Consider the following 21,047-nt stretch of genomic DNA (forward strand, 5'->3'; position numbering starts at 1 on the left):
AATCACAAGAAATTATGGTCGCTATTATGATTTTTGTTTTTATGCACTGTAACTTTTATATCAGAAAATTAAGCATTAAAAATCATATTCACGTTACGATAATCAAGCAATAAAAAATATTTTTTCAGGTTTAAAATCAGCATAATTTATTTTAGAATTTATTCATTTATTTTGTCACATTATAGTAAGGAAACTTTGGGAACAAAATGTGCTTAATTGATAATTGAAAGTCAAAATACCCAAAATCTAATTGATATTGATATGACATGCACGTTCTTTGGGAGATTCACCCATACAGAGCCCAAAATTTTCATTTTAATGATTGATATTTGTACGCATTTTTCATTTTTTTGGACAAACCCTGATTGAGTCGTAGTCCTACATTTTAATAAACGATTTAGCCATTAGCGGCCCGTGCAAATGACAGGTGAGGTTAAGTCAGACGATAACCTCCGGCCCAAGCCAGAGCGGGGTGGCGGTAAACATCTGATATGCGCCAGATAGTGTTGAGCGAATTATCGTCTTTGGGCTTTCAAAAGCTCTTTAAATGCATGGCCAATGCAACAGGGTAAATATCTGAGTGCATAAAGGGTTTTATGAGCTTTACTTTCTCACAGAAGACCAATTTTTAACTCTAAATTATTATTATTAATTTTTTTTCAGTTAAAAATACAGACTAACATGCATGGAGCAATCATATGGTCGTTTTTTGGAAACATGGAAACTAAACCAAAAAGGGGACATTCAAATGAACCAATCCAACAAAGGTCTGATTTGTCACAATGTATAAAAATGATTCAGCGATATCTAGTTTAAGACCTAGGAATGTTACTTGTGTTGTTGATTGGTTTATCCCAGTCTAGTGGAGTCTATATGATGGCTGTTTGACCTCACAAGAAGGAAGTGTGTGTGTAAGAATCACAGGAAAAGTTACACAAACACACACACACACACAGTCGGATTCACCTCTACTGCCCGTGGCCCTCGCTAGGCAGTCAGGGAGATCTGTCCTAGGTGAACAGCTTTCTGAGGTCAGAGGTCAAAGGTTGCAGATGGACTTCATAACAAATGATCCAGATGTGTCTGGGTGTGGAAGGGTCACATTTGGGAGTGGGGGCGTACAAACCCAGAGACACCCGGAGCTGAAAGGAGGAGTTAATCGACGTTTAAAAACAGTACAATCCATTTCACACTGATTATTACATTTGAACAGAACTTAAACTCTATTGATGAATGGTCAATTGACCTACGCCCCCTAAACAACTCACTCGGACAAACAGTCAGCATTCGGGAACAGGCGCTATGGTAGGTGTCACATTAAGAGACATTTCACAGGAGGCAATTGGTGATTTTTAGGGGACAAAAAGATTATATTTCATCTCGAAGTCACCTAAAGGGCCTTAAAGGGTTAGTTCACCCAAAAATGAAAATTCTGTCAGTATTTACTCACCCTCATGTTGTTCCAACCCCGCAAGACCTTCGTTCATCTTCGGAACACAAATTAAGATATTTAAGATATTAAGATCGCTCCTGCATACAGTCCATAGGCTTCTTGAGGGACTGGCTCTTGCTGTCCCCGAAAAGTCATTAAAGACATCGTTAAAATAGTCCAAGTGACTACAGGGGCTCAATCTTAAGTTTATCAAACGACGAGAACACTTTTGTGTGCAAAAAAAAACAACAAAAATAACGACTTTATTTCAACTATTCGTTTATTTCTCCCTCTGCGCGAGTCAGGTTACTAGTTTAATAGCGTAAGCTTCTGTTATTGTACATCACACGCATCACACACACATGACCAGCGTCGGCCAATAGTGAGCCTACGTGTGACGTAGCTCTACGCAATCACACTACGTTAACTGACTTACAGGCTCATGGAGAAGGAAGTGAATAGTTGAAATAAAGTCGTTATTTTTGTTGTTTTTTTGCACACAAAAGTGTTCTCGTCGTTTGATAAACTTAAGATTGAGCCCCTGTAGTCACTTGGACTATTTTAACGATGTCTTTAATGACTTTTCGGGGACAGCAAGAGCCAGTCCCTCAAGAAGCCTATGGACTGTATGCTGGAGCGATCTTAATATCTTAAATATCTTAATTTGTGTTCCGATGATGAACGAAGGTCTTACGGGGTTGGAACAACATGAGGGTGAGTAAATACTGACAGAATTTTCATTTTTGGGTGAACTAACCCTTTAACTATGCATTGGAGGGTTATATTAATAATTTTATTGTTGAGAAGGTCGATGAAAAGCGTCAGCTCCAGGTAAAAATGTACAGGTCACAGTGTAAACATGATAAACCGCATATCGTTGCCATCACCCTTTGGTGCTACAGTATTTACATGAATCATTCAGCACAACATTGTTAACATTTGTTATCTCGGTTATTTACAGATACTTTTAATGAAGCTAAGTTAACCTTTTCTAATGTTAGGCTAACGTTACATTAGAGATTTGAAAGATAACGTTCAAATACGTTGTTGACTTGACTTAGAACAGATGTGGACATCCTTGTTTGATTTATCCACGTTTAGTTGGTGTTGTGGTCTACCGCATAACTTTACTCATAGCAGACACTTATCTCGGTTGAGATGTGGCTTGGGAATGAGTAAAAAAAAATACACACCGTCGCCAGCCTCTCGGGAACCTAGTGTCGCAGTTGCATGTACCCCATGCACACCGTTTGACCAACTTAAAATGACAAGAAAAAACTAATGAAACCCGACTAACTGCAATGCATTTCAATGGACGTGGAAGCAGAGAATGTCCGAGTACATTGGGTTAGCTGCACACTGTGATTGGCTCATCGCGTTTGAGGGTGGGCCTTAGCCACAGGTCAATTACCCCAGACTATCGTTTGATTTAGCATTAGATTTTTTTGATTAAAGCTCAAAACCCCCCCAAAAAATCGTACTAAACACAAACATTTGAACGGTAGTGTATCATATACATATAAAGTTCGTAGTATTGCTATAAATACGGCGGTTATATTATAGTCCTTTTTAACTGTAGGTCAGCTGTCTAAGGTAGATGACCTTAATAAACTTATGCGTTTACATCTTGAAACAATAATTTCATAAGAGTGTGTGTTTTAAAGGAATACTCCACTTTTTTTTTTGGAAATAGGCTCATTTTACAACTCCCCCAGAGTTAAACAGTTGAGTTTTACCGTTTTCGAATGCATTCAGCCGATTTTCTGATATTTAGAAGAATAACAGTAACCAGACAGTTTCTGGTCTCATTGACTTCCATAGTGTATTTTTTTCCTACTATGGAAGTCAATGAGACCAGAAACTGTCTGTTTACTGATATTCTTCTAAATATCAGAAAATCGGCTGAATGGATTCGAAAACGGTAAAACTCAACTGTTTAACTCTGGGGGAGAGGTAAAATGAGCTTATTTCCAAAAAAAAGTGGAGTATCCCTTTAACATTTATCCTGTTGTAATCTATTGCCCAATAGACTTCTATTGTAAGTGCATTGCTGTACATATGATTACTGATCGTCAGAACATGTCAAAAATAATTTTTTGGGCAATCCCAGAAGCCCTGAACTGACCTGAGGGGGGAGGTTGTGTGTGTATGGTCTGATGACAAGTATCGGTCAGGGTGTCCAGGCCCCTAACAGTTACACTGCTGCTTGGTCTGTGCGGCAGAGCCCCGGGGCTGTCTGAGCTGCCGCAGGGACGCGTCACCGTACTGGATCCCAGAACCCATCCGCTCCGGGTCCAACTCGCCTGTATGGGCACAAACGCAACATTTAACCCTATAAAGCCTACTGTACACATCATTAAAGGCTTTCCAATTATAAACAAGACCAAAAAAACTAGTCTGTCATCTGATTCATAAAAACAAGTTTTAAAGCCGCTGACCTTCAGCCCTTTTTCACAAATCTTTACTATTTTTATGAAGTAAATGTAATAACTTTTATATTGTTAGTAATATTTCAAGATAAACACTAACAGCACTGAAGCAACTTGGTTGATTATCTAAACTGATTTTTTTTTTTAATAATCATGTTAAACTAGATCAAATATAATACATTAGGCCTTTGAGGAACTTTTATCTCTCAGTCATCATTTAATTGTATTGAATTTTGTTTTGGAACCCCCTTTTTTTTTTAAATTTCTTACGCTCGCTTGATGGGGTTTTTGCCGAAAAAAAAAAAATAAAGTTAACGTGAATAATTTGAGATTGAAACTCATTTTCCATATAGTTTAATTTAACTCAAGTGACTAATTAGCAATTTCCGTTGGCGTTTTATTTACTGTTGGTTACCAATACCACAATAATCTGCTCGAACAACGTGAAACACACGTAATTCGCTTTTTTTTCTAACAAACTTTAAAAGATTCACTTTTTGCTTTTTGAAACCAAGCTATTAATTTAAATTACAATCAGAATTTATTTTTTGGTCATATAAATATCACAAACAACATCAAAATGCATATTTACTTAGTTTGTGTCTCTGAATAAAACTACTTCAGTTGTTGTGGTGCTGATTCACATTATTATTAATATTGTGCAGAGTGATTAAATGCTTTTTAAATAATTGCAAAAAGCTTCCTTGGTCAAAAAAACAAAAAAAACAATACCTATCACAAAAGCCCAAATTTCACTAGCAATCATTTCACTAATCATCTCATTAGCACATGAGAATGAGTGAACAAGTACTATTCAGGTGAAATAACTCAATCATTCTGATTGGATTATACGTGCAGACTGATTGCTATAAAAGGAGGGAAGAAGAGCTTCCAATTATGGAGTTGTGTTAGCAATGGTTCCCTCCAAAGAAAGAGGAGTAGCCATCATCGCTTTGCATAAAAATGGCTCACATGCAAGGAAATTGCTGCAAAGAACCATTTACTGTATTATCATGAACTTTAACGAGAGAGGTTCAACTGCAGTGCACTGACTGCACACACATGCAATTAATATATATATATATATATATATATATATATATATATATATATTATTTTTTTTTTGACTGATTATCATTTCATATGTCAGGCTTTGCAGAGTTAAACTTTATTTCTTTCACTGTGACTAAAGCTCATCAAAAGCATTCTGTCAGTAAATGAATAGCACATTTAACTCTTACCTGACTCAATCTTGTTGAGGATGTTGCGAGCACATTTGAGAAAGGCTTCCTCTACGTTTTCCCCTGTCAAAGCACTCGTCTCCAAAAACATTAGCTCTGGACACAGTCAGATGAACACATCAAAATCAACCCTCTGATCATGCGGCAAAAGCTTTAGTGTTGTAAAGCTCCATATGGACAGCAGTTATCAGGCTTGCTAAGCATTAGTTTCATTAACCCTTTATTACCTGCCATAGAACAGTTCCACCAGAGTATCTTTCTATTTTTACATGCTGTGCTGTCATTCTTTTGAGCATTTTCATTTGCCATAGATCAAAATAATCCTTACTTTCCCAACTTGAAGGCTATGTTTGTAATAAATCCTAGATAAATCTCAAAAGTGCAATAAACAAAAAATGATAAATGTCAACCTCAAACTTGTCAATGTGAAAAACGTGCATAAAACAGTTTAAAACTATACAGAATTGATTTGAACTGTTTACATCAATTAGTTAAGATACACTCATTAAAAAACGGGGGTAAAAATGCCATGTAAAATATTCAATTACATTTGTGGTCAAACAGATAACATTTTGCTTTTGAATACTGACTGAACATTGAATTGGTTAGAATATAAATTAAATAGACCCTGTCAGAATAATTCATAATAAAATAAATATAACATAAATAAATAAAGGCGATGATGAGCCATCGGAAGACGTAACTATCAATTGCAGATCTACAGAACATGTGTGCAAAGACACGCAATGCATTTCTGTGTGTGTTTTTTGGAAACGCATATTACAGACTCATTAGAGGGTGAAAACCGCAAGGCTTGATCTGTCATATCATAGTGCACCGAACGTGATACATCAATGCGCCATCGGAAGGCGTAACCATCAATCGCAGACCTACAGATCATGTGTGCAAAGACGTGCAATGCATTTTTCAGATTTTTTTGAGAAACGCATTTTACGCAATTTGTACAGACTCATTAGAGGGTGAAAACAACGCAATATGAGCATGTTGGAGGCTTGATCTGATCTTGTTACATCTCTGGTTTTGTATGCAAAAAAAATAATTGAGCTAGCCATTTGGGTTCAGTTTCTATAGGCTGTTAAACAGACACGGTCTTAAAGGGTTAAAAGGCACAATATGTAGTTTTTCACCACAAGAGGGCGCAGTTTCCAAAAATAACAAAGGCGTAGGTTGATGACGCATTGATGAGCTGAATGATGGGACTTGCTATCAAGCTGATGGATCTTATAATGTTTATGGATGAGTGTAAACATTCATGTTTTAACATTACAGTGGTATGAAGCAGGTCGCTATTGCTAAAGAGACAGATATCACACTCGAGTACCGCGGATATAAAGGAATGAGGACGTTTAATTCTGCCGAACTACCCACGAGTGCTGGATGACTCACACAGGTCAGTTTATTAGACAAATTAAACTTGTGAGGGAATGCAGCGCTGCTTCACTTGGTCTAAAGTTACACTATCGCACTAAACAGCATTTAAATGTGTGTTGAAAGTTATAATGTTATTCTACCGTAGATCAACATTAGAATAACAAACTGACCATATTCTAATATTCTAACATTTCATCATGTTGAGCTAACATATGTACATTTGCTCACCTGTCTAATAGTCGCGGACGTGGAGCTCTCGGCATCTCAAAAACGGCACACTGATATTGATCCTCATTTTAGTTCTCCTTGTTTGTCCCAAAGTCTACTTGCCATGGTCTATGTTTGAAAGAAACAAGAACTGCGTGCCGCTAAACGTTACGCACAACGCAGTTGTCCATGTCTGTCGCTATGGTTACGTCATGGCTATGGCATGGCATTATGAACGGAAACCGAGGATAGCGCGGATATTGCGTCATTGACAGGCGACATTTTTTTCCGGGACGGCCACTTATTTAAAATTGGAATTTCTCTGAAATAAAAAAATCTTTGGAGACTTTGGGATATTGTAAGTACACAACTGCAGGAAATATATCATACTGCGCAAGTGGTTTTGGGATATTTTATTACTAAATTCTTACATATTGTACCTTTAAGGGTGCTTTAGTGTAAATAGCATCATCAGCAAGAACCACCTTATGGTCTTTAGACATCTCTCCGCTGACCAATACATAAGAGCTTGTGAATGAGCCGATCATAAAAATCCTGCTGTTTGAACACGCTCACCAACAGAGAGGAAGAGAAGCGCACTTTCTGAAGCGGTGCACATCTGTTTGGACAATTACGAATATAACAAGATCTCTCTAGATACCTTACAAACAGGTGCCAGAAGCAAGTGAAAATTGATGCGTCACACTGTGAGGCACAAACAGGCAAAATATGAATACTTTCAGACCCCAGTTAGAAAAGTGGTATGCATGAAGAGCAGCTCTAACCATTCTCCTGGGCAAAACGAGACGCCTCTAAGAAGGTGACCTCACGGTCCGCATCCAGATCCTTCTTATTCCCGCACAGGATGATGACGATGTTGGGGCTGGCAAGCGTCCGTGCGTCCGTCAGCCAGTTAGTTAGAGCATTGTAGGTTTCCCGACTAGAAGACAGATAAAGACACACAAAATTATGATACGCGGTCAAAAACAGCTTTACAGAAAATCATGATGTCAATGTTAATGTAGAATGTCTTAATATCTTCATGCCTTATAGTCGCATTTAGCAGATTAGAGCTGAGCGATAATATAGCTTAGATTTTGCGATGATACAAGCAATCAGGCAGTTAAGATATGCTAAATATTATGTATTACCCTACACTAGTATACTGTATGTATGAAGATAAAGTTGGACATATCAAGCGCTGGGCAATAATAAAGTTATATTTCTGCAACAATATAAACAGACGAAATTTGCTATACACTATATAGCTGTAAGTGAGTATACTGTATGTATGCATGTTAAGTAGTATGTACTAAATATATCTAACTTTAAAAAAATTGACAATACAGCAATTTAGCAGTTGAGATTTTCTATTACATACCGTTTAATGAGTTTACAGTATATACAGTATGTATTAGGATGATTTATTATTAATGAACAATTTGTTGCTCAAAGGGATACTCCACTTTTTTTGTAAATAGGCTCATTTTACAACTCCCCCAGAGTTAAACAGTTGGGTTGTACGGTTTTCAAATCCATTCAGCCGATTTTCTGATATTTAGAAGAATATCAGTAACCAGACAGTTTCTGGTCTCATTGACTTCCATAGTATATATTTTTTTCCTACTATGGAAGTCAATGAGACCAGAAACTGTCCGGTTACTGATATTCTTCTAAATATCATAAAATCGGCTGAATGGATTCGAAAACGGTAAAACTCAACTGTTTAACTCTGGGGGAGAGGTAAAATGAGCCTATTTCCAAAAAAAGTGGAGTATCCCTTTAATTCGAGTCATTCAACATTGCTGTTGCAAATTCTGCTAATTTGCAACAGCAGTGATGAATACCTCAAATGAAGTAACAAATTATTAATTAATAATAAATCATAGTTTTTAGTTTACTAATACTGTAAAGTAATTAGTAGGAATCTTGTAATTACGGTAATTACGACTTGGCGTGAACTCACTTAAGTTTGCAATGGATTGTTGTGGGGCTGCACTAAATGTATCCAAATAGTGGTGCTTTGCTTTCAAATGTATAGTTTTTTGCTTTTTTTGCTATAATCTTTAGTACATTACCAGGCATTAAGTTATTAATAACCTTTGGCATCATTTCAGAAATGAATTATTACCTACAATAGTAATCTAAAACAATGCTTAAATATCTATTGATGAACACTAGCATGTGCAGCTTAGTCCAATGAAAAGTAAAGTGGTTTTCATTTTTAACAACAATTATGAACAGAAATATTTATATCCAGCACATATAATTTGTGCAGATACCAGGAAGTATGTTGGCATTGAGAGGATGACCAGGTCTGTTCCTAATTCAATATTTACCCTGCTTTCCACCATTTATAATCAGTCCCACAGAAACTGCCTTTGTGAGTGAATAACAGCGAACATTGGTTGAACATACTTCACTGTACTCCACTTCTCAGAAGTCAATGTCTGTGACGACCTTTGAGTGCTTTGAGAAACGATGAGACAAAACATGACTCATAATGCCCTCCACATTTCTTTACTGTGCCTTCGACGAGCTTTCAGGGAATCTAGTTTTGTTTGAGTCACTGGTCTCCAGGGCAACCATTAGCCTGTGGCCACGGCGACGGGCGAAAGAGAGCGTGTTAAATGTGTTTGAGTGTAAAGCAGTTGAAGTGTCTCCGGTCTGCAGCTGCGGTGATGGCAGTTCAGTGCTGAAGGATGACCCTCATCAACCACACAATCCATCACTGTGTTCATCTCTCTCTCACTGCACTCACGCGCCGTCAAATGGACTCGCCAGAAGATGACATTTTATTACAGTGCTGTCAGTGTTTATTATTACTCCATTGTCTTTGTCTCTATTACCATGACATCTGCATAGCAACCTGGAGATGATTCAATTTAACGTCATAGTCAATCTCTCCATCTGCCTCTGTTTTTAGAAATCCGTTTTATTTTTTACCGGCCATTCACATTTTTTTGGACTTTTTTATTTTATTTTACGTTTCAGACATTAAAATACACACGTGTACCAGCAAAAAATAGTTTGTTAAATACATTTCGATCTTAATTTGATAGCATGTTTTATTAATATCAGATAGAAACTGTGTAGGCAACTATAAATTTTAAATTTATTCTTCTCCCAGTTGACCAGCCATTTACTTTCAAGTGTTTCAAGAGAAGTGTATGAATTTACGTGCTGTAAATCTGACAGATCTGCAAACTAACATGATCATTATATAAGGTGTTATAAAGAAAAAAAAAACACATTCACTTCCACATACAGTATTTGACAATCGTAATATATCAGATGGTTCACAACAAAAAAACAACAGTGTTTTAAAAGTTCAACAAAAATAAAATTAGGGCCCTAAAATAATAATAAAAAATTCCCCTCTCAAATATTCCTTTATTTTTCCAATTTTTTTGTTTTTCATTTTACTTTTCTGGATTTCATTTCAATGATTTAACTGATTTTAAATTGGTCAAAAAGCATGTCTAGTCAATTGAATTCATAAAACATTAAAAGCTTAATTTATTAAATTACGGCCCTATACGTTTTTTTTCTCATAGACATTCTGTGTTGTGTTTTATTTTTTCTGGATGAATGATTTAATACAAATTTGTGAACATTTAGAATAAATAAATAAATAATTAAAGAAGCTGTGCTTCTCATCCGGTGTGCGACCCCCTTTATACAGTAAATTCCATTTGTATGACTGGATTTCATGATTCTGCATCACAGAAATCATCATAGTTCATTATAGTTAAAAATCCTTTCATTCCACTACAAAATGTGTTGTTGCGGTCGGGTGATCCCGCTTAGATGGCCTTACCTTGTGATGTCATAAACGAGAAGAGCCCCTGCTGCACCACGGTAGTAACTGCGGGTCACTGACCTGTAAGACACAAGCAGTGAATGACTTCCACCATTCAGAGTCAGCATACAGCAGTAAGGACATCCTAACAAACCAATCACAGGCAAGTACCTGAAGCGCTCCTGCCCAGCCGTGTCCCAGATCTGCAGTTTCACCGTTTTTCCGCCAACGTTGACAACCCTGGAGCCAAACTCAACACCAATGGTGTGGTTAGAGTCCTGTTTGACTGTGACAGAAGATGCTCAGTAAGAAGCAGATATGATGGACTGCTTAAAGAGTTCATTTCATACAGTTTGGATGCCAGATATTTTATTTTTTTCCCCCAATTTAATATTTCGTGACCAATGCATTGTTTTCTGTCGTGCCTTCAAGACTTTAAAGTAAATGTCCTCCTTGCATGTGAAATAAGATACAGCACTTTCATGCTCTTACTCACAGGCTGTGGGTTTGCTCCGCTGTCAGAACAAATATAGTTTAAGCGCCCCCATCCTTCAATAACAGCCTCTTTGAAAAGCCAGTTTTACATTGTGTTCACAAAAAGATCCATGCTGAAATGAGCTGTTCTAATATAATTAGACTAAAATTATGTCATAAATATAAATTCGCCCTTATGCATTTTTTTTTTTTTTTTTTGTGAAATGGCAATGGTAGAATGGCAGGGCTCTACAGTGTGACCATTTTAGTGGCATTTACAACTGAAATTTACGACGTTCATGACTGAAAAAAAGACTTTTTTGTAGGGATGCACAATATATTGGGCAATGGGCACCATATTGGTATCAGCCGATATATATGTTAATTTTTAATGTTATTGTTATTTGGCAGATAAATAATCTACTTGAGATTCACACTGTTCACCATGATGCTTTGAATTGCTTGATATTCCTTGATTGGACTCACTTCAAAAAAAAAAAAAATACAGTTAAGTGCAACGTGCTGCACATGTCTGTCATATAGGCTACATAAAATTACAATGAGAACATTATAATTGTATGCAACAGACATGGTTTTTAATGGGGAGACTAATTGTTGTAGTCAGGCTCTCAAAAAATGCGGATTTAAATCGATTGACCAATATATCGGTTATCGTCTTTCAAATATAAAGAATTATCGGTTATCCATATCGGCCAAAATGTTCATATCGGTGCATATGAACAATGCTATAAAAATGTGGATTTAAATTTATTGACCAATATATCGGTTGTAGGCTTTCAAATATAAAGAATTATCGGTTATCCGTATCGGCCAAAATGTTCATATCGGTGCATGTGAACAATGCTATAAAAATGTGGATTTAAATTTATTGACCTATATATCGGTTATAGGCTTTCAAATATAAAGAATTATCGGTTATCCATATCGGCCAAAATGTTCATATCGGTGCATATGAACAATGCTATAAAAATGTGGATTTATATTTATCGACTAATATATCGGTTATCGGCTTTCAAATATAAAGAATTATCAGTCATCCGTCTCGGCCAAAATGTTCATATCGGTGCATACTTGCGTGCATCGATGACTCCATGAAGCTCATGATACAATCAAAATAAAAACTACAACTCCCAAAATGCACCTAAACAGCGCAATTCTTACACTTTACAGAAATTGGCTGCATGATTATTTGTAAAATGTCATGTTGTTATCACCCAAATTTATATTTTTCAAACAATCTAATAACATTATGCAACTGTAATTGCCATGTAAACGCATTCATGCCACTTCTGAACTACATTAAAAATCTATGTAAATATACCCAAATGCCACTTCAGATGCAGCACTAAGATGGATTTGGGTGATATTGATTTCATCTGATTTGTTCTGATGTTTATTCTCTCTAATTTATTGTAATGTAACTTTACCCAATCACAAAGTGCATAAAAAAATAAATTAAAAAAAAAACAGAGCAACAATAAAGAGGGATCCAAAAGTTCCCATCACCACAAGTGTTGCTGGATCCCTTTTCATTGTTCCCCTGGTTTTTTGTTGCTGTATTTTTTTCCAGGCACTTTGTGATTGGGTAAAGTTGCATTACAATACATTGGAGAGAATAAACATGCACAAATAAACATCCAAAAATCGACCAAAACTGATGAATATCAAAAGGAAATGAGCTCTGAAACGCAGTGTTTTTTCATTGCAAATTGAGATTTACTTTAAAATATCAAGTCAAATTTGATTTGATTGATGACACAAACTCTTCCTAAAGTCAATGAATATTGAATTTTCATATTAAAACACATTCACTTGTTTCTGTCTTGGAAAACGATTTAAAGGCAGGGCCATTCATAATTCATTCAATGTCAAAGACATACTTTTCAGTCTCTTTTCTTCATTCACTCTATAAATGAAGATTGGCATTGGAATTTTAAAGCCCACTGACATGATTTTCATTCATTGCTTAACATGCCCACGTTTCAAAAGCATGTAAAGCTACTCTGGTTTCCAAAGAATTAACATTCAAGGCCACCTTTCTCTCTGCTTAAATGCTTTGCAAATTAAAGGTCATGTTTTTAATTCAAGTCTTTGTGAGAGGGAGACATTAATATGGGCTTACACTTGTTCTCTATGAACTGGTGAAGGAGGCATGATTTTCCAGTCCCAGCGCTGCCAATCACCAGGAACTTAAACAGAAAATCTGAAAAACCAAGAGGGGGAGAAAAAGAAAGATAATCAATATCACTGTTGTGTTGCACTGAGAACATGTTTAAAAGGCTGATTTAGATGTTGTTCAGAGCACTGAAGCCATCCGGATATCCTTAATTCAATATTTCCTTCAAAAGTTCAATCCAATGTCAACAAAATAGTGTCAACTAAATTGCAAAGAAATGCATGCAAATCCTTACTGAAGACACAATTGACATGATAGCAATAGGCACATGGACTGCAATTACCAACCAAACAAAAACGTATTCTTTCCATGAGTGTTGTTGCAAGTCGCTCTCTCGCTGATAGTCTAAAGATTTAATTACTTAATACAATTTATCATCATGCAAAAAAAAAAAAAAAAAAAAAAAAAAAGCACAAGCTTTTGTGTTAGGTTATGTTGCAGTGATAAATAATGGTAGAATTGTTTGTTATGACCCCAAGATCCACCAATCAGAGAGGTCCTCAAATCTCAATAGATTTTTTGAATGGTTAAAATGAGTGGAGAATGTGCGTAGTGCAGAAGTTCAGCGAGGTCAGAGTGGGTCACGACCGCGGTCGCAGGGTTCAGCAGCTGATCAGTGCGAGACAAGAACAGTCCTAAAAGCCCTTTGTGTTGCAAGAGGACACAGAGAGAGAACTATTTGCATGTGTGGGTATGACATGCACAGCCATAACAGCTGGAACAGAGGAGGGTTTCAGGAGCGGATTCAGTGTTACAGGAGGAGGATGTATGGAAATGTCTATGAATCATAACTAAACAGCATGAATATTCTCACTGATGATATTCTCACAAGCATGTCAACCTCAACTGTCGACAAAGGCAGCATCACCATAGTCATGGACATACAATTTTTTTTTTTTACAATCAACAAAACACTACACATACATTAAAAACACAGCACACAAATCTGAAGCAAAACAGCCCCTATTTAAAAAATAAATGTAACTCTTTCCCTGCCATTGACAAAATGTTTTGGCAATCCATGTTTTCAATATTATCCCTTAGTCTATTATATTATTTCTGAAAGCATTGAATCTCCTGATCAAAACAAGTCAACAAACTTCTCAGTTTTTAGTTAAAAATGTTGCTTTTTTAATTAAATCTACCCACATTGTGTTTGTTTTTTGCTCTGCTCTTTCTTTTGCATTTTCAAATTATAAAATATTCTGGGGGCCATGAAAAACAAAAGGCAGGGAAAGAGTCAAAAATAAAAAGTAAATGAATATAAAATTGACTTTTTAAATGGTAGATAGGATTAATTTTTAGGGATGCACGATATATCGGCCACCATAACGGTATCGGCCGATATATGTTCATTTTTAATGTTATCGTTATCGGCCTGGTAAGAAAATGTGGCCGTTATATTAAAGCCGATAAATAATGTATTATTCCCTTGAAATATGATTGAAATCTCTTCAAAATATGAAAATACAGTTCGGTACAACGTGTGCAGTGCAAATCTGTCATATCAGCTACATAACACTATAATGATAACATCATTATAATCGTACGCTTGGGAAATGGTTTAATTGTGACTCGTGAGACTTGTTTTTGTAATCAGGCTCTCAAAATTATACAAAAATTCGGATTTAAATCTATCGACCGATATATCGGTTATCGGCTTTCAAATATAAAGAATTATCGGTTATCGGTATCGGCCAAAATTTTCATGTCGGTGCATCCCTTTTAATTTTAATCGATTATTTTCAGTATTGTACACAAATAGCATTCCATCTAATATAAGATCCTGCAGTGTAACTTCAGGCACAGTTTTCACAACATGATCCCATCTACAATGGCTATGTTTACTAGCACAATTGAGTTCAGTCCGATTGATAAATCTGAATGTAGCTAGTGTTTGCATGAATGCTAAATATGTGATGATAGGGTTGATGTGCACGTTTATGTCACTAGCTTCAAAACGGAATATATTTTTTTACTAACAGATCATTTGGTTGCATGTAAACGTAGCCGGTGCCTTAAAATTATGTTTAGACAGGACAAAAAGGTTTTGGAACAGATCCATCATGAATATTCAGTCATAATGGAAAAAGGTAAAACACGCAAGGACCTTCAATGGATAAATGACTTCTGCAATCACTCTTTAAGCATAATTAATCATAGTAAATGAAGTGGCCCGGACTCAGACAGTCAGCTAATGGGTGCTATTTCTGGTGCGAGTGTGTGTACTCTGACAACATGACCTTGAGCTGGTCTTCATGGAAAAGCAATTGGCGAAATGTTCACAGTCGGTCTGTACAGATACAGTAGCACCTGCATCAGAAAACATCAGATTTTTGAATGTTTAAGATGAAATTACTTGTCATGTGCAAGATGTACTGTATCAGTTCCCTTTAATGAACTTTAGGGGAAGTGAAAGGGTTTTGAAAAGCGATGTTAAATATTAAAGAGGACTGATTAGCAGGTCCAAATCTAACTAAAAATATGAATAGGCAGTTAAGATGCAGAACAGCACTGGTATGAAATCCAGGTCAAAGGTACTTCAAAGTAATTGCCAACTCCATACTCGGCAACAAGGCAAACTACGTCAAAGAAGATAATCTGGTTAACAAATGACTCATTTCACTTCCTGTAAGAGTGTTTGTTGAAATAATGAAACATCATACTCCAAAATGCATGTAGGGCTGCATAATTAATCTTAATAAAACCGAAATCATGATATGGCTGCAATTTCATTCATATTCACGGTATACTTTGTGTTACACAACCATGTTTCCTAGTTTGATGAGAAAAAAAATGAGAAAAAAAGTTAAGCTTCAAGGACTACTGGTTTTCTGATAAATAAAAGTTGGATGGTTTTGATGGTTGGACAAAATTAAATGAATATCAGTAAAATTATTACTACATAATGTTTTCTTAAATACAGGGAGTAGCATACTACTTTTTTGCATGTTTTTTGTTGTTGCATTACACGCACCGTGTCAGATGCAATCTAAAAAAGATTATAGGCAAAAAGGTCAATATTTTATGAAATATAAGAGATCATTTTAGTGGCGTTGATCTGTTACAGTGCAGCGGAGCCATACTAGGTCTGACGGCAAATGCTACAGGGAAGTCACTAGTATTCTAGAAGAGATCTCTACATATTGTCTCCTGAGTGAGCAATGGATTATCATTAAGTGTGACCCAGGAGATTGGCTAAGGATATCAATATGCCATAGAAGAGCAATTACAGTGCCAAGGCAAGATGCTCCTTCTTTATTGGCATGGAAAGGTGATTTGTAGGCCAAGTACAATGAAGCAGACTCAGTTTCACAGACGATTGATGGGGGGTTGGAGGAGAGAAAGTAGAGATGTGAGTGAGGGGAGATTTCTGCAACATGAAACTACTATCCACATTACATGAATATTTTATGATCTACTACAGCACAAATACAGCAGTCGATTTTCAAATAAAAGACATCTCTGAAGTCTTCAACCAGTGATTTAAAGGAGCCACACTTGCTTTGCGGCATCTCTTATAGTATCCCGCACAGTACGGTCCAATCTTCATGTTGAGAAAGAGATAGGCTATTGAAACTCTCCTGGTCAAGTGGAACACACTGCGTTCTGGATAAAAAGTATTCATTGTAGTATGCTAATGTAGTATTTCATACTGCTATCATTTCATACAGAATATTTGCTTAAATGACATGTGATGTGCATATATACTGTACACTTATATACTGTTACAGGAAAAAAAGGTACAAAAGCTGTCACTGGGGCTGTACCTTTTCTAAAAGTAAACTTTTGTACATTTCTGGTGCTAATATGTACATTTTACATGCTAATATGTCCATTTCATGAGCTAAAATGTACATTTTAGGTCTTAATATGTACATTTTAGGTGCTAATAAGTACATTTTAAGTGCTAATATGTACATTTTAAGTGTTATTATGTCCATTTAGGTGCTAATATGTACATTTTAAGTGTTAATATGTCCGTTAGCACCTAAAATGTTAATATGTAGCACATTTCAGGTGCTAATATGTACATTTTAGGTGCTAATGTACCACTAAGGTACCAATATGCAGCCTTTGGGTACAAAAGTGTACCTTTTGAAAAGGTACAGCCCCAGTGACAGCTTTTGTACCTTTTTTTTCTGAGAGTGTAGATAATAGAAAGAACACGGTTAGGTTTTAGGGCACCCAAAAAACAGGAACATTTTACTTATGTTATGCATTTCTAAGTGAAACTATTCAATGGCGGGCCGAGGAAGAAATAAAACGGCGACACTTGCTTTTATCCATCGACTGGTTTGTAAATGGTGGTCATGCTGTGACAGGTGGTGTGACAGAATGGGTGGCTTTTAGGTTGTTAGAAATGGAAAAAGATTACCCATTGATTGTGACTTCGAAAAACTGTTTTCTTTGGAAGATCACACACCCATTATGTGTTTATTATCAATAAAGGGATAGTTTACTCGAAAAATTTAAATTCTGAAATAATTACTCACCCTCATGTCGTTCCAAAACTCTATGAGTTACATTTTTCTGTAGGACAATATATTTTGAAGAATGTTGGTAACAAATAATTTTGGTTACATTGACTTTGGTTATATGTACTGTATGGACAAAATTAACACTTTTCTAAATATCTTCTTTTTACAGAAGCACGAAAATCATACAGGTTTGGAAAAACATGATGCTGAGTATCCCATAAGTATCCCATAAGAAGAGCATGAATGTCTAAGAAGGTATTTAAGCAAAACATTTGTATAAAATCAAGAAAAATGCACTTAGTAAACATTCCCATTTTCAATGGATCAATGCTAACCACAACAAGGACAAGTGGTGCTTGTTCGAATATGCAATGTTCTACCAGCGTGTAAAAATGAAACAGAACTAGTAAACACAGTTCATGCAGAGCAATGATGATGCATGATGTTGTTGATGATAAAGGAAGTCAGCACAGCACGGATTCTTATCCTTCAACCACAGATGTCAAGTTTCTATTAAAGCTGCTGTAAGACATTTCAGCCATTTTGCTAACTTTCATCAGACCAACCACACACTCTTCAAAATATGACCTCCTAAAGATGTCTGTATAAAAAAATATACAAGCTATAAAGTGTTGAAGAAGGCATGTCAGCAACCCAAACATTCAAAATGATTGAATAATGATGGGTAATTAGTGATTCTGAACAATCTTTTCAGTGAACAAATCATTCTTGTTCACTACCACCATTCAATGACTCATTTTTGAGCGAACTGAACAAACAAAACATCGTGTTCATGAAGGAGCCAAACCGAACAAACTAAACATGCTGTTAATGAACAACCTACACACACAAACAATAAATGTTGTATATGAATGAAGAATTTCTGACTGCCTGGAGGAAATTGGCAGTGAATCTCATTCAAAACAAAGAAGAGAAAAGGGTTGAAAGTTTATGAGGGGTTACTGCAGAATTTTTAATGAATGAGTTGAGTGATTATTCAGTGATACACAAAAGATCTCACCATTCACTCTTTCACCTGATGGTGTTACAGATAATGTCACTAAACGAATAAGGAGTCTTTTTTTGCGAAATGATAAAATACTTTATTTTGGGATGATTGTCTCACTAGATTGAATCAAAATCCCAGGCAACAAAACAATTTTAACATATCACTTTAAATGATTAACTTGCAGAGAACGCTTATGTTTGGGGGGGGGAATGGCAGACCACACCACTCACTTTTGCAGAACCTGATTTCACCAAGTGCAACATATTCCTGGATCAATGAAATGTTTTTCCATTATCAATCAGCTTTGAGGAACAAGTTTACATACAGTTTATGTCAAGTTTAGGCTTACAACAAGGGTTAGGTGCTTCTAGATCAGTGTTATTCGCCTAACATTTCCCTATGATTTTAGGAATAACTTATGAGTAGGGTTAGGGCTTGTGATATGGTTGTTTAAACTTACGGACAGGAATGTTGTTCCAGGATCAAATATGTTGATATAATTCGTCATAATCACAAATGCCACACCCTTACTGGTGTTTACAGGAACCAAGACTGTCAAAGACAGGTGTTGTTTTTCTCTAGAATATCTGTTAGGTAGTAAGGATAATATTTTATTTATGTAGTATTGTGTGGATTTCCCCCAAAATTGCTCACAGCACTTTTAAGTAAATACTGCGATGTGTATGTGGTTTTGTCAATATTTTTATCAGTTTTTACACACACAACCTTAGACATCACTATCACTAGTGCAACAAACTCAAGCGTGCTGATGATCTGACAGGCCCGGCATCTGACAGTCAGTGTGTAACTGTTAAATTAACTAATAAACACATACATTTACACACAGCCTGACCACATCAGAAATACAGTTGCGAGACTAAGGTTATACTATGATAATACTGCATACTAATAAATACTGGCCAAAAAATGAAAGGTTTGGAGTAAGAAATCGTTTCCCTTATGAGAATGTTGATAACAAACACACACATGCACGCGCCAGCACTCATTAGCTCTAAGCACTAACAACAACACAATTGAACTGTCATTACCGTACGTCTCTGACATGTCGGTCCCACCGATAAAACCAATAAACCGGGCAGACGGTACTATTTATTCCCTTCTTCAGATAAATGGTTTGCTGTGTTTAAGTTTCTGTGTGTAGTGGTGGTAGCCAACAGGCTAGCTGCTAACGCCTCTCAACGTTTCCTGTTTAACAACACACAAACCTGCGCGTGCACAGCGTGCTCGCGACACTGACGTGATGTCATGACGCGATGACCAAAATAAAGAAATGTTAAAATAATTGTTAAATACGGAGTTAAGAAGAGTTTTATTTATTATTGATTTTATAATGGAAATAGCCTATTATGTAAAATTGTTGTCATAGTAATTAATTAGTGTAGGCTACTCGGTCTGGACAAGGTGCCCCGAACAACGGTCATAATTAATATTTTATAAAGAAAGCTTTTTGGCGAGTTAAAGCATATGATCATACTTTAATCTAATATATATCAATATAATTAAAGAATAATAAGTTATCGCTCTCCCACGAGTCCCGCAAAATCATGTCTGCTTACCTAACAGACCTGGTGGTAAATTATACTTCGTCTTATAGCCAACTTGTTCTTATTGATATAAGTATCTGAAAAAGTAATAGATTATACAAGTCAAAATATACACTAAATAGAGTTCATAGTATGAACACACGGTGGCAGTCAAACTCCGGTCAGAAGTAGGCTATGTTGTTTGAGCATTGTAGGGATGATCCATGGTGTAGTGTGGCTGCTATCTATGCTTGCTATAGCCTACTTTATCTAAAGCTATAACATTGGGTTTCACTTCATTTCGATGGTCCACTTTAGATATTCTACTAACTGTAAGAAACTAACTCTCCAGACTGTTAGGTTAGGTTTTGGTTGACATGTAGTTGTAAATGTATATGGAAAAACTCATTTCCACCAGACTGTTTATGGGACTGCACAAAAGCTAAAATTTGGCTATAAATGGTGAACAATGTAAAAATGGGGATTAATGCTTAAAACTCAGAGGCCGACCCCCCAAACAAGTAGCTGTTTTTGATTTTAACAGGCAAATGATTGTATCTATGTATGTCTATGATTGTATCATGATCATTATGTTTTCTAGCATGTTATACGTTTCTTCTAACCCTTACTGATGGAGTGTGTCTGTGTAGCTTTTCATTTCTTTAACAACCATGTAAGAAGACACATCATGAACATATTCCACGGCAAGATTCATCAGCCTCAAACTGTGAAAGAATGGTTGGAGGGAGCGTAAAGAATAATTTTCATACATGAATTGGCATCTCTGAGTCCAGACCTTAAATTCATTGAAAGTCTTTGGGATGTGGAGGAGACTTTAC

At 36.2% G+C, this 21,047-nt stretch overlaps 1 protein-coding gene across 1 annotated transcript; it reads right to left on the bottom strand.

The window, feature by feature from the left end:
• Window positions 1–1,005: 1,005 nt before the first annotated feature.
• On the bottom strand, window positions 1,006–19,878 carry rab4b (RAB4B, member RAS oncogene family). Its single transcript, XM_039670939.2, has 8 exons — window positions 19,714–19,878; window positions 13,121–13,201; window positions 10,675–10,789; window positions 10,522–10,584; window positions 7,487–7,641; window positions 5,103–5,198; window positions 3,558–3,735; window positions 1,006–1,142 (listed from the first exon to the last, which is right to left on the bottom strand). Exons 1-7 carry the CDS (start codon window positions 19,727–19,729, stop codon window positions 3,620–3,622), a joined length of 642 nt encoding a protein of 213 aa, XP_039526873.1. The 5' UTR covers window positions 19,730–19,878; the 3' UTR covers window positions 1,006–1,142; window positions 3,558–3,619.
• Window positions 19,879–21,047: the final 1,169 nt, after the last annotated feature.

This window comes from Pimephales promelas, chromosome 16 (assembly GCF_988280905.1).
Source record: "Pimephales promelas chromosome 16, fPimPro1.hap1.1, whole genome shotgun sequence".
NCBI classification, from domain to species: Eukaryota; Metazoa; Chordata; class Actinopteri; order Cypriniformes; family Leuciscidae; genus Pimephales; species Pimephales promelas.

Excerpts from the sequence above, each read along its gene's own strand:
- rab4b (XM_039670939.2), bottom strand. Across the intron at positions 7,642-10,521 it reads CTCGTTTATGACATCACAAG|TCGGGAAACCTACAATGCTC; the intron begins GTAAGGCCATCT and ends TCTGTCTTCTAG. Across the intron at positions 5,199-7,486 it reads TCGTTTTGCCCAGGAGAATG|AGCTAATGTTTTTGGAGACG; the intron begins GTTAGAGCTGCT and ends GACTGTGTCCAG.